This window comes from Plutella xylostella, chromosome 15, assembly GCF_932276165.1.
Source record: "Plutella xylostella chromosome 15, ilPluXylo3.1, whole genome shotgun sequence".
Lineage (NCBI taxonomy): Eukaryota > Metazoa > Arthropoda > Insecta > Lepidoptera > Plutellidae > Plutella > Plutella xylostella.
Genome location: NC_063995.1, coordinates 961,592 through 974,285, shown reverse-complemented (window position 1 = coordinate 974,285; position 12,694 = coordinate 961,592). Strand labels below are relative to the sequence as shown.

General features: G+C 39.1%; 1 protein-coding gene across 1 annotated transcript in view; it reads left to right on the top strand.

Moving 5' to 3' along the window:
* Positions 1 to 12,070, top strand: part of LOC105391857 (innexin inx1) — a 30,855-nt gene extending 18,785 nt beyond the window's left edge. Inside the window, exons 5-8 of the mRNA XM_038107964.2 lie at positions 9,329 to 9,486; positions 9,980 to 10,174; positions 10,536 to 10,697; positions 11,022 to 12,070. Of these exons, the coding sequence (XP_037963892.1) occupies positions 9,329 to 9,486; positions 9,980 to 10,174; positions 10,536 to 10,697; positions 11,022 to 11,079 (573 nt within the window). The 3' untranslated portion in view covers positions 11,080 to 12,070. The remainder of the gene's footprint in view (positions 1 to 9,328; positions 9,487 to 9,979; positions 10,175 to 10,535; positions 10,698 to 11,021) is intronic.
* Positions 12,071 to 12,694: the final 624 nt, after the last annotated feature.

Below are 12,694 nucleotides of genomic sequence, written 5' to 3'. Positions count from 1 at the left end.
CAGTCATTAGTGCACGGCCTTCGCATCACTAACAATGAAAATCAATAGTGTGGGGAAAAACTAAACTATTTTCATTAAGTAATGAAATATATGTAGAGTTTATTTTGTGTGTCCTAATTTACCATTACCTACTATGTTTAAAGTATCTTCTACGGATGTATTTAGCTTTCCATGACATAAAATCTATATTGACCATTGTGTAGATAGGTACTTAGTACAGTAGTTGTACTCTCTACAGTACCTGCCCAATACTGAAATGTACAGTAGTACAAAAACACAATGTTAAATCAAATACTCCGTATATTTCGTTTGGCCGTGACTCCGACATCGGAAGAGCGTCTATTGCAGTGACATCCTGTAGTCAGCCAGTCATCGGCGACCGACCGATACATAATAATGTACATACACGTGCTTGATCAACGATCAATGACGTTCTTGCCAATGCTAATGGAAATTATAGTACTTCAAAATCGAGTTTGAGATGTAAAATTGCAGCAACTGAATAATATTTTAATAATAATGAACACACGACTCATTTGCCTGAAGCGACGGGCGAGGGGAAAATTGGGAACGCAAAAAGTGGTCTGAATCTTGACTTGTTTCCTGCAGCCTTAATAACGACGCCACGAGCACTTTCCAAACCGGATCGGTGACTACTCAAAAACTGGCGCAAAAAACCGCAGCGAGATAATCGCACTGAATACTGTACATTCCGGGTTCCAGAGCCGGCTAGACTGTCTGCTGGAGGGCAGGAAGCAATAGATGCTGTGTAAGTGAAGTGTTACGGGTCATTACGCAATGGTCCCGGCTAGCGGACATTGACCGCCAACAAAAACCGCCGTCGGACCCGCTGTCACGGCGAGACTCGATCCAACCATTCGATTAAAACCCGATGCTCACGATTCTGCTACGCTTCGAGTAGTAGGTGTAAAGTATAACACTGTAGATTTTGGTAAAAGTCTTAATTCATTCGTGTCTTAATTCAATCGAAATTCAAATAAATCCCTTATGTGTTGCTTTTAGGGTGGCTATCATTGTGTCTGCTAAACAAAAAAAACCTAGCTGGCCAGTGCCAATATTTGAAAGTGTGAGATGGAACGTTTAAAATTGGAAGATAACTGACAGTTGATCGATGACGAGGGATGGACGCGCTAAAATATCTGCCTGTCTGTCATAAATTTGTTTCCAATTTTGCAATTGATGAATTTTTAAATATCGTACATTACCCTGGCTTCTTGATAAGATTGTTTTATTTTATCATTAACATAACATTATTATTATAACTCTTCACACCATGATTCCTATGATTGACAACAACTGACCCTTGGTTCACAATAACTGTAGATTAAACGATAAGTACTTAACTTAGCATTTAAATGCCCAACTGTATGTCCCGTAACCCTCCAACCAGTCATTTAGAGCTTGTTTCTGTTATATTTTAGTTTATTTACTTATGTTGTATTTTTATGTCTCGATGTCGTTTCCGTGAGTCACGTAAAGGGTCCCTGCTGAAAATCAGCGCTGCAGGTGCATTTATGTACTTGTAGCATATGCTGAGCTCGGGGCCTTTTTGGCGCTGCGCTGATGCACCACCAACACAGACTGGCTAGGTATTCTAGGTCCTTATTTGTTTCTTGTGTATTTTTTGTATGTATTTTAACTATTTTTTTTATTTTTTTGTTTTTTGTTTTGTGTACTATCCTGTGTTTGTGTGATTAGCGTATATGTAAATTGTTTTTCTGTGTAAGTGGTGTATTCGTGTAGCTCTAAATAAATGTCTTTTCTTTCTTTCTTTCTTTCTTTCATTTTCTCATCTACAAATTGTCCAGTGAAGCCGCTACGATCGTCAACAAAGTCACAAGGTGACATATACCTGTGTGAACGCTCCTACTTGCCCGCACTTCCTGCCATCTGGCGGATATAAGCAATATTAGCCAACAGGTGATCGACTGAACCTTTTGTAGACCCGCCTTATAGGTGAGGTGACATGCTATACTCGTCGGACTAGCCTATTTTGAGTAGACACCCTGTTAAGGTGTGCAACAGTAACGTCTAATTAGATGGGATAAACTGCTGAAGGTGTAGTTGAGGTAAACCAAATAAAAAGTAAGTTATTGATAGAATATGAAGGGTACACCCGAGTCCACGTTTCTATGGAATAAAATTTCTCGTAAAAATACTTTTAAAAGTATGGACGAAGTTTTTTTTCTTAAGAAGCCTTATTTGTCATAATCTGATTGTAGCGGAGATGTTATCAAGGAATAGATTAATAAGATCAATTTAATATTATGTACTTACTTACATACTGAACAACCGTAACACTTTACCAGATCGACACAGAATGATTGCCTTGGTAAAGAAAGAGGCCCCTGACTTTTCTAAGAATTTTAGAAGCCTGCAAATAGGCCAAAGGCGCTTTCATTTACCTCGAGTTACGGTAAAAGTGAAATAGATGTCAACGTTTTTTTACGAAATGGCTAGTATTTTGCTCAGTGGCGTGTAAAATAACTTAAAGTTGGTGTTCAATTTAGTTGCAATCTTGCAATGGTTCTTTTCTTTAACCTAATATTTTCATCATGCTATATTATTGTATGGGCTATGGATAGATTTATAAAACCACTCCATTTTTATGGTATAAGTTCCAATTATTGCATAAAAAATATAGGTACCTACTTACCAAACTCCCCATCGCTGCATAGAAAAGGACCAAAACGAGCACACTGCCGCATTTATAAAAACCATATTCTAAAGGCCTCTACACACCAAAGCCGCTGACCCGGCGGCTCAGGCCGCCGGCTCAACCCGCCGGCCTCATTTTGTACAATCATGCCTCATTTTGTACTATGTTAACCCGCCGGCACTAGGCCGCCGGGCTATGCCGCCGGGTCAGCGGCTTTGGTGTGTAGAGGCCTTAAGATTTATAAGTACTGAGTACGACAGTATGGATGGATGAGTAGGATCATGTGGTTATTCTATGCGGTGACCCGGTTTTTGTAAACGACTCCGCACGTGGCGACCAAGCACTGGGTTCCTATTCTGGCCATTCCGAAGATAATGTCCAGGGTCGAGTATTTTTTATCATATACCTCTCTGTGAACGTGTCAGTAAGAAGAAATCAATAATAAAAAATTGCGCGAGAAATCTTAATTATTCTAAAGCTACGAAGATATTACAAGGCAATCGAGATTTAAAATTCCTTCCATTCCTTCTTGCTATTGACAGCGAGATGTTTTGAAAAAATACTTGACAAAAAATCTCTGGACATAATCTCCGCTACCAGAATCGGGCCCAATCGGGCCCCTGGGCCATTGATGTCATACGACATACGTCATTTCATAAAAACATGTGTATTTGCGCGTCTGCGCAGGGGGCATTGCTAAACGCCACACATGGACTTTAGTTAACATACGACATGAATTTAGGAAGTCTTCCAAGAAAACTGAAACAAATACAAATAATATTTATATTCCTTTTGCCAAACCAATAGAGCTAGGTGGGGTGACGATTTGCAAAAGGTGGCTGGCAATGTTTGGATGCGGAAAGCTTTAGATCGCATACAGTGACGTGCTTTGGGAGAGTCCGACCTCCGGCACTGGACTGCTATAGGCTGAACAAGAATAAAGCTCAACAGAGCCAAGGCGAATAATTTTATTATTGTTCACTACAGGCATAGTACAACTCCTAGGTTTTTCGCAAGACTTACTACTCAACCGATGCAGGTAAACGATTTATTACAAAAGGCTATCTCAAATTACAAGTTCCCACATGCATAATGACACGGTGGCGGTCCGACAGTGAAGACACTGCGATGCGACGGGCGTGTGGACATACTATCATCTTAGATCGACAACATACGAACTAGATGGTGAGGCAAATACAAAATGAAACAAAAACTGTTGCATTTTGTTTACTGTCAAACCGTTTTAAGTTCAACCTAATGACAACCAGAAGGGCTAGCACAGCGAGCATTTAAGACGTGACAAAAGTTTTGCATCGCGCTCACTCACATCGCGCAGCCTCAAGAGTGAGTGCGACGGAGAAGTTTTGTCACGTGTTAATAGCGCACCGTGCTACAGGGCCTGTACCAATGAATAAAATCACAAATGACACCCCATTTGTCGAGACGTTTCTTTTGCACTGACACTCCATCTAGTTGGCATTAAAATATCGCTGTCCCAGAGTGAAGACACTGCGACAGCCAGCGGACATGTAATTATCATTATGCACGCACCACGCAGTGTTGGAGGGAATGCGTGCCGCCATCGAGGCATTGTTTTGAATGTAAATTTGATGTAAATGCTTGAATTCCTAGCTATTTTGTTGAAACGTGGAGTGCGATGTTTGACGTTATGGATTCGTGACGCGAAATCTGAGATGTTTCTTTTGTTTGGAATAAGTAATGCACGATTTTATTTTTTCGATTCGCTTAAAAAGGACTGTTCGCGGTTCAATATTACTGAAACCTAAAGTTACTACGCCCAAAGTTTACATCACACAAAAATACCAATATTATTACTATTCCTTACCAATGTTTGTTTTTATGGGGGAGGATTTACCGAGTATTTCTCGTATTTGTAATAAAGCTACCCTCATCCCCTATGGCCTATTGTGTATAGATGAAGCTGCGCGGGCGCTACGTTATACGTAGATTGTATCTCTATTTAGTCTATGGGATAAAGGGGTCCCTCTTATGAAAAAAGTTTCTCAGTACTGCTCGATAGTGGTCTTACATTAAGCATACCGATTGCATGAAAGCTCATGTTTATGGGGAGTAACCCTCCAGTAACGATGTATGCTTGATAAATTAAAAAAATTAGAAGCTTAGTAAAAAACGGAACTCATTATATCGACATTGTTATTTGCGTTCAATAACCTGCATACATTCTAGTAACATATACATGGTAGTATAATTAAAGTTTAAGTAGCTCATATTATTATAGATTGAACTGATCAATCAAGACAGCATGGCCGATGGAGAAAAAATACGGTAAAAAGTTGTGCAAAAACTCTTGCTCCAGGTCATATTCTGCTGGAATCAAATTCATTTAAAGAACTTACTTTAAAATTAAATTAAAATTAAAAATGTTTATTTTGTTAACAATAATGGTTTACACAATCTATAATCAAGTGCTGAGACCAACCTAGTAGGCTATGTAATAACCTGTGACAGAAGGCCCCGCTCTTCCATATCTCTAGTAGGTACTTAATTATATCAATAATCTAGTGTTTAATAATAATACAGTGAGTAAAAATAACTTAAAGAGCTTACTAGTATACAACACAGACAGTGATAAATTATAATAAATGCATGACTTTAAGCGAATCAATTTTAAACCTTTTGGCAGTCTGAGGTTAAAAATCAGTAATTTTTGAGTTTAGCGTTTATTAATTACAGTGAAACTATAAAGTCCTGAAATTAATGTTTGAGGAACTAAAATTTTCAGGAGCCTGGCACCATTAGAAAAGAAACATAAAAGTCATAACAATTGTTTATGGCAGTTGGCGGTTGGCTGTTTTTTCAATTTTCTTATTAATTATTAGGATAATCTAGATAAAAACAACTATTTACGCTTGTTTGCAATTAGGAAGAAGAAGAAAAATATTCGTAGTCAAGCTAGGGAAGTTATTTATCGAGTTTTTATACAATGTTTAGCGGAACATGAAGCTGGACACATTTTGTCGAATTTGGAGGATGTTTACGCTCTTACAGCGTCTATGACGGGTATGTAACATTGTACAAATTGTAATAATTCATTTTTTATCAGTACCAACGCTTCATTTATCGATAAACCTAGGTTTAGAGCCCAAGTCGAACATTGTTTACATACCGCTGGTTGTAGGTTTGAGCTGGTTTAAGTTGAGTCAAACCATAACATTTTGATACTTGAAGTTATATTTTTTGTTTACTTACTAAATTCTCATTCTGTAACTCTGTTTTTCTTAACTTAGGGTAGTTTCAAATAAGCATTTTTTATTTTATTTTATAGGAGTATCGGATAGTACCGTCTGGCATATTGCAAAAGAGGGCTCTATAATGGAATATTTCTAACTCCTGGAAGAAACAGAACAGGCCGTCTAAAAAGAGAAATTGATGATTTTACTATGTGTGCCCTTCGTCAACAAATCCGGATATTTTATACAGTTGTAATAACGTTATCTAATTAAATATTTATTGGTTTCACTATTAGCCTTCATATTAACACCTTCTAGCTTGAATAATGAGTTTTTTTGTGGATGGTATGTTGTTTTTAAATACAGAAATAGGGTAGGTAGTCACAGGCAAAATTTCAAGTATCAAAGTCAGTTTTGTTTCGCTATATAGGGTTGCTACATGAAAGATAGCTGCGCCCTCATTTAATTTCAGGACTTTATAGTTTCACTGTACTATTATTTCATGGTTCGTCTTCAGAATATAAGGTTATTTGTACTTACACATGGCCAACACGTGTGATCCAAACTTGTGTATATAAGTAAGTTCGCCACGCGAAATGCAGAGAATAATATAACCTTAAAACATTATGTTCATTTAATCTACGAAACAAGATAATGCCTTGATTTAAAAAATGCCATGTATGTAGAGTTGTAGACCTAATCATGTGAAATGAAGTAATCCGAAACCAGCAATGCTAATGTAACCATTTCACATGAAACGTACGCAAATTATGGTTGTTATTGTTTTCAATTAATGGAATTTGACCGCACGGATCGTATTTCTATTATTTACCTAGAACTTGTCAATATGAATGAAGCATAAAAATTACAAACTTTATTTCACACGAATTTTGCATATGGTTACAGTTTTATCGGTATTCTAAATTAGATACCCTTGAAGTATAATTATGTTTTCTGCAATAGGACACTGCAGTAAGTATTTTGCAACGTCGTTCTGGGATAAACACGGGCAGGTGTGCGCTGCAATCTCGTTTTGACAAGGGTGTAACATCTGCCGTTTTCACGCGACACTGCACCTTTGTCATAGTTCAACTTACCGAGGGTGGCTTGTTGATAGTTCACAGTGTTTGTCCCCTGGCCGACGGATCGGACATTGTATTCGTCATAATCTATGATCAAACTAAGTATATTAATTTTATTCCTAAATTCTTTAGTACACTTGACCCTATTTGAACATAAATATATTCTTCCACCCAAAGGTTGTCTTGAAAAACTCGCTTTTAGTGATAACACCGCCATTTTTGTACCTATGTGTTTGTATATAAGCTTTATAAAATCTGTTCTTGTGTACGAATAAATAATTTTCTATTTATATTAGTTAAGTAGGTACTGTACAGTCTGGATAAAATTCATGCGTTTAAATATAATATTCCGTGCATACACAACTCAACTTACTCTTTGGCAGGACTCACGCGGTTCTAAGCTTTAAGGTAGGCTACTGGCTGATTTCCCGATAATATATAGAAATAGGGAGTATTTCTCCGTAACTAACCGTAGTATACTATAAACTTTGTACTAAACAAATTAAATTAAAAATTACTTAGTGCAGGACATGTATTTGTAATGGTTTACTGTCTGGCATTCCAAAATGATTAAATGGCATTTAATGGTATCAAAATACCATTCCGTCGTAAACCACAACAATTATTCGGAATTCTGTTCCTAGCCAGGTGTGGTCTTATATCAGACAACCTGATACCGGTGTTGTAGACTAAACACATTAAAAACTAATTAGTTTCGAGTTAAGGCATTTTATACGACATTCATTTTGTATAATACGTATCATAAAAGCTCGACTGTCGAATACTCAAATGATATACAGGATGTTGCAAATGCAAAAGCGGTATGGTTAGCCGAAAGAGGTGAAGATGACGGTAGAAAAAAATGGTAGGTACGAATTTTCTTGTAAAACAAAAGTTGTTCAGAAAACCCCATTAAATCACCTTCTTTGTCACCTGTTTCTGTTTGTTAACTTTATTTTACTTACTATTACTGTATTTTATTTACCAATTTGGCAACAATTATTATTACACCAATTTGGCAACATCCTGTACATTTTACAAAGCATCTTTGACTCCTTATCATCGGCGGTCGGGTAACAAGTCGCCATTGTCACGAGGCCTTCGACCAGCTCGTATCATGTGGACTATAATCTGATACATATCACGATTAACTGGACAGACAGACAGTGCGACTCCTATTCAGGGTCATTCAGTAATTCCATAGCGATAGTAACTCGTGTCGTGTGTGTTCATTATCGTTTTAGGAACGCCGAAATCTTTAAATAAGGTATCTAATATAGCTGATACATCCTAGAGACCACCCGTAACTACGCATACACAAAATTTTATGTGCCGGTTTGTTTATTTGCAATCGGATAGTTTCTGAATAAATGACTTATGACTTTCTGTGAATGAAAGGATAGTGGCGCTTTGAATGTGTTTTGTAGGTCGGGCTTATACTTTGATTTACTCTTTCAAATATCACTTATTGTTAAGTTCGATTAACAACAAACAGTTTTCAAATTAAAATATCCTGATAGGTAATAAATGTGGAACAAAATAAGAACACCTGATTAACCACAGCCCCACTATTTGTATCACACATAATTAATTCTGGAATGCGAGCAAGACGTTCGATCTGACTGTAAAAACTAACGATGGCATTCCGGCGCTGGTCCTAATGGCTGGAGATGGGTCAGCGTCTGACCCCGCCCCCGCATTCCTCGGTAGGCCCATTTCGTAACCCTGGAGGGTTACTTTATCATAAGAAATAACGAAGAAACGGGAGCTGTTGCTACGAGATAGAGTCGCCGTTAACTCGTTTTTGAATGGTAGAGTGGCCTTCCTATGCCAGTTATTAAACCTTCTTTGTTGGTTTAATAAAGCTTCCTTGTTGGTTCACTTAGGGAGGTCTTGTTTGTAAATGGCACATTCACAAACGTATTCAGTGCTTTCGTCGTTGATAAGATTCTTTAAAGATCATTAAAATTTATTGTTTACAGGGGATTAATTATGTGAACAAATAAATCCATAATTCTTCGACACAGTCTGTAAAGTTATTGTATCTTTTATTAGAGGAATAATTCGAATGTTTACTAAATAATGTGATTAATTGGAAGCTCTAAACAGCCTTCCTGAGTTTGAACTATTTCCCGCCACTCTGCCGCTGGGTTACAGCCATCTCTTTCCCTCACCACACCAGCATCATACCACTGACCACCCGTCTCTTTCCCTCGCCACACCAGCATCACACCACTAACCACCCTTCTCTTTCTCTCACCACATCAGCATCACAGCACTGACCTCCATTCCATCCTCCTTTCCCTCTCTACAGTATAATCACACCACTAACCGCCCTCTCTCTTTCTCTCCAGCGCCACAAGATGTACGCGTTCCGCTACTGGGGCTGCGAGCTGCTCTGCCTGGTCAACATCGTGCTGCAGCTGCTCATGATGGACAGCTTCTTCGGGGGAGAGTTCTTCTCGTACGGGGTCAAGGTGCTGGGGTACAGCGAGGTGCCGCAGGAGCAGAGGTGAGCGATGATTGGTTGGTTATGTGGGTTACAGAATTGGTTGGAGCTTTTTGTGGTGTGTGCTTTCTGTACGACTGTAAGAGGTGTAGAAAGGAGTTTCTACGAGGGTATCAACTGCATTTTATATTCGTCTGGTGGACAATGGACTGATGACAAATCTGACTGGCCAATCCTTTTATAACGGTGACAAATCTGAGTCCAGCAGCTCTGGAGTTTGACAAAAAGATCCGGCTAATCCTCTGACTACAGTGACGAACACAAGTTCACCTTGCCAGTATTTTTTTAAAGCAATGTGTGACCCCTTTTTATTTTCCCTAATATAGATTTTAGATTTCATCGTTTATGCAAATTAAAATTATTTGTTGAATGTCAAGATTATGAGTCTACCACCATTCTTCAAGGGCTCAGTCACTGCGCAGATGAAATGACGATGGAAACTCCTCGAGCATCTTTTCAACAATCATAGCTAACCCAACCCTCAACCCCTCCGCAGAATGGACCCAATGATCTACGTGTTCCCCCGCGTCACTAAGTGCACGTTCCACAAGTACGGCGCGTCGGGCAGCATCCAGACGCACGACTCGCTCTGCATCCTGCCGCTCAACATCGTCAACGAGAAGACCTACATCTTCCTGTGGTTCTGGTACATCATACTGGCTGTGATGCTGTGTTTGCTGGTTGTTTACAGGTTTGTAGCCTTTTTGTACTTATTTTTCTTCTTCTTGTGTCCAGTCGATAGAAATACTTTTTAGGTTCGCTTTGCTGCAACCTATACTTCTGATCTGAACCAATTTAACTAAACTGTTATTCGTCTATGAATACTATGTCTCTGCATACGTGTCAGCGGTTCTGAGGCACTGATTCTTTTGTACCAGAGTGCTAGAATGAAGATTGATAGAAATCACTATGCCGTGTGTGCCTTGAATGTTCTGTCGTAATATTTTTTAATTGTTCTCCAGACTTCCTCAAGTTTCTAACTCTTTATGAATAATCGATATGATATACATAATATTACCAGCTTCTCTAACCCATCCATTTCCCTGTTACAGACTGGTAATAATCTGCGTACCATCCATCCGAGCGCGCCTGCTGCACGCCCGAGCCAGGTCCCTGGCCATGGAGACGGCGGTGGTGGTGTCCACGCGGACCGACGTGGGCGACTGGTGGATCCTGTACATGCTGGCCCGGAATATGGACCCGCTTATATACAGGTAATGGCTGATTGATAGCTTTGCGTCGAGGTTACTGTGGGATCACAATTGATGGCACTCAGTTTTGTTTTTTTGATTTACTTAGCTCCAATTTCTCCACAGTCGGTTAGATCGTAACCAGGGAATGGTTGATCAATTATACGTCATCTTATCTCCATATTAAATTCTTGACAGATGTGTCAAAAGTCAAGCAATAATCTCTGGTTATGCTCTAATCCACTATGGCGAAATTGGCACTTATCCTCGTAGCTTGATCCAATGTGAGAGATCACATTAGTTTTATAGTTTTTTCTATAGACTAATACTAAATCCTTTTATTTCCAGGGAGCTAATCTCAGAGCTGGCCAAGCGAATGGGCGAGAAGGCGGGAGCGCGCGCGTGACGTCCCGCCCCGCCGGCGGACAAGCCCCCGCCCATAGCCGTGCTCAGCGTGTGACCAGCCGACCTCCTCACCTCTATAGCCTCCTGGTACTTTTTTCCTGCGATTTAAAGTGCCACCACCAATCGACCTCTCCACTGGTATAGCTACTTGCTAGTTTACGACTGCGGAATATTGCGGTTACTGCCTTTCAAAATGTCAGCAGCCGACCTCTGCAATCCTATAGTCTCCTGGTACTTTTTGACTGCAGAATCTAGCCATATTGTGGCTAATGTCCTTCAAAGTGACAACATCAGCCGACCTCTGCAATCCTATAGTCTCCTGGTACTTCTGACGACAGAATCTAGCCATATTGTGGCTACTGTCGTTCAAAGTGACAACATCAGCCGACCTCTGCAATCCTATAGCCTCCTTGTACCCTCCGAATTTAGATTAGAATCTAGGAATCTTTCGGTATACTCCTCGACTCTTACCATTGTACTCTCCATAACCAGAATCTCAATTTCTTATTGAATTTTTCATGCGACTTACTTTTCCAATATTGTGCTGTGTTATTAATAAGTAATAATTCGTGCGCTGCGTCTTATGATCTATACAAAAATGAGGGTTAGTGAAAATAATATTCTGCTATTAGACAAGTAAGAGGTATTAAATGAGCAGCTATAAGTCGGTTATTTATAGCTGTCCGCCATAAGATATTATACTTGTAGGGCTTTTCCTAAAGTTACGTTATATTACGCGTACTTTTATAATGTGATGGTGTGTTAAACATCATTGTAGTTTGTTTTAATATTATGTATATCGTTTTTAATCTATTACATATTGAAGTCTTACATGTAAATAGTCACTGCCGTTATTATTTAAGTGACTTATCGTGTTTTGTATAATATCATAAAATCTAAGTGCATAACAATTGCAATTGGAGATGTTATAATCTCAAAATATATCATGTGAATATGATGCTTGGACTAACACCATTGGGGCTGAGTGAATTTCCTTTGACACACACACACACACGCACTCACGCCTTGTACTAATGTACTCCCTTGCGGGGTAGGCAGAGGTGCATTGCTGCACCCACTTTTCGCCAGAGTGTTATGTTAGTCCCAATGTAATAGGGGGCGGGCCTATTGCCATTTTACGGGCACATCCAAGACCTGAGAACAAATATCTGTGTTTAAACAAATATCTGCCCCAGCCGGGAATCGAACCCGGGACCATCGGCTCAGTAGTCAGGGTCACTAACCACTACGCCATTCGGTCGTCCTTTGAGTAATATTTAAATTGACACTTTTAAATCTAATATCTGTGTCCCGAAAAGACATTGCATACTTTTGCATAACTGGGTTGTATCGTGTTTATACATATACTTAGGTTTTTAACGACACGCGTAAAAGACCTGTTTCTAATAATTGGGACCTGAAGTTCTTTATCGTTATTAGCTAAAACTTAATGTGACAAAACTGACAAATTTTCGTTGTTTAATGTCTTTGTGATTTGTCCTCTAGCCTTATTGCTAGGGGCGGCAGAAAAAAGAAGAATCATACTGAATCTCTTATGTAAGATTTAAAAAAAAAATTAGGTTAAAAGTTGTGGTCTAATGAAATTTCTTGTTACT